The following is a 1,168-nucleotide window of genomic DNA, read 5'->3' as shown; positions in this document are numbered from 1 at the left end:
TGTTCAAGAGCTTTCCACTGTTGGCCCAACAAATTCCACAAGCTTTAATTTCTTGCAATCATTGAAAAAGGAAATGAAAAGCTTATCCTCCTAACGTCATGATGATATTATTCTTCCACATATATATGGAGTATTGATTATATATTATTACATTAGTGGATAAGTTATAATAAAATTTAAATAACTTCTGCAACAAAAAGAAATGGAATCTTATATTTAAAAAATTACTTTGCTTAATTAATCAGAGAAATGTGTCACCATGAAACAACATACCATGCTGTTTTTATTGATCCAAAATCTGATCTATTGACAAACATAACCACTTGAATTTCATCAGTGGTATGCAAAAAACCTTGATCATCAACACCAACAGCAAAAAACTAAAAAAGAAAAAAGAATCAAAAGCAAAAAACACTATGAAGTTTCAATTTAAACTAGAATCATATTGAATTCATCATTCAACCAATAATCAGCAACATTTGCCTCTGGATCCATTTTAACCACCTTATTAGTTTGGTTTCTATTCTTGGCTATCTTATTCAGTAAATCCGCTAGGTTCCTCCTCCTCTTTGACCCCGGCGAGTTCGAATCATCCTCCGATGAAGGCGAGGATGGCAAACAAGGTTCTGGAGAAATCCGTTTCACAGCGGACACTATCACTGGCTCAGACGAGAGCTCAGACGATGAGACAGATTTTTCGTCTGAGCCAATGAGATGAGGGAAATTCAACTTGGCTTTTCGGCCGCGCATTTTAAAAGCGGCTTTATCATATGCTATAGCCGCTTTCTCTTCAGTCTCATAAGTTCCGAGCCAAACCCTAGCCCCATTTTTCTTTGGATCCCTAATCTCCGCGGCAAACTTCCCCCACGGCCTACGCCTCACACCCCTATAACGCTTCCATGTCGGAGGCGCGTGCACTTCACGCCCTGCCGAGGCACCGGTAGGACTCTCACTATGAGAAGTTGTATCGGAAATGCTATCGCAATTAGGGTTTGAACCAGCTTGACATGATTTAGAATCATCCATTTTGAGATCATTGGTAAAAATGATTGAATCATTCTCAAGAAGGTATTGTTGAATGTATTCTAAGTATGCAGATTCTGATGAATCCATAATGGTGATGGAAGCCATGTTTTTTTGTAATGCTACAATTTTTTTTTTCTTTTAG

General features: G+C 37.8%; 1 protein-coding gene across 1 annotated transcript; it reads right to left on the bottom strand.

The window, feature by feature from the left end:
• Positions 1 to 252: 252 nt before the first annotated feature.
• Positions 253 to 1,168, bottom strand: LOC107638120 (uncharacterized). Its single transcript, XM_016341290.3, has one exon. It carries the CDS (start codon positions 1,129 to 1,131, stop codon positions 430 to 432), a length of 702 nt encoding a protein of 233 aa, XP_016196776.1. The 5' UTR covers positions 1,132 to 1,168; the 3' UTR covers positions 253 to 429.

This window comes from Arachis ipaensis, chromosome B4, assembly GCF_059453495.1.
Source record: "Arachis ipaensis isolate K30076 ecotype BB chromosome B4, ASM5945349v1, whole genome shotgun sequence".
NCBI lineage: Eukaryota > Viridiplantae > Streptophyta > Magnoliopsida > Fabales > Fabaceae > Arachis > Arachis ipaensis.
This window is presented reverse-complemented; position numbering and strand designations above follow the sequence as displayed.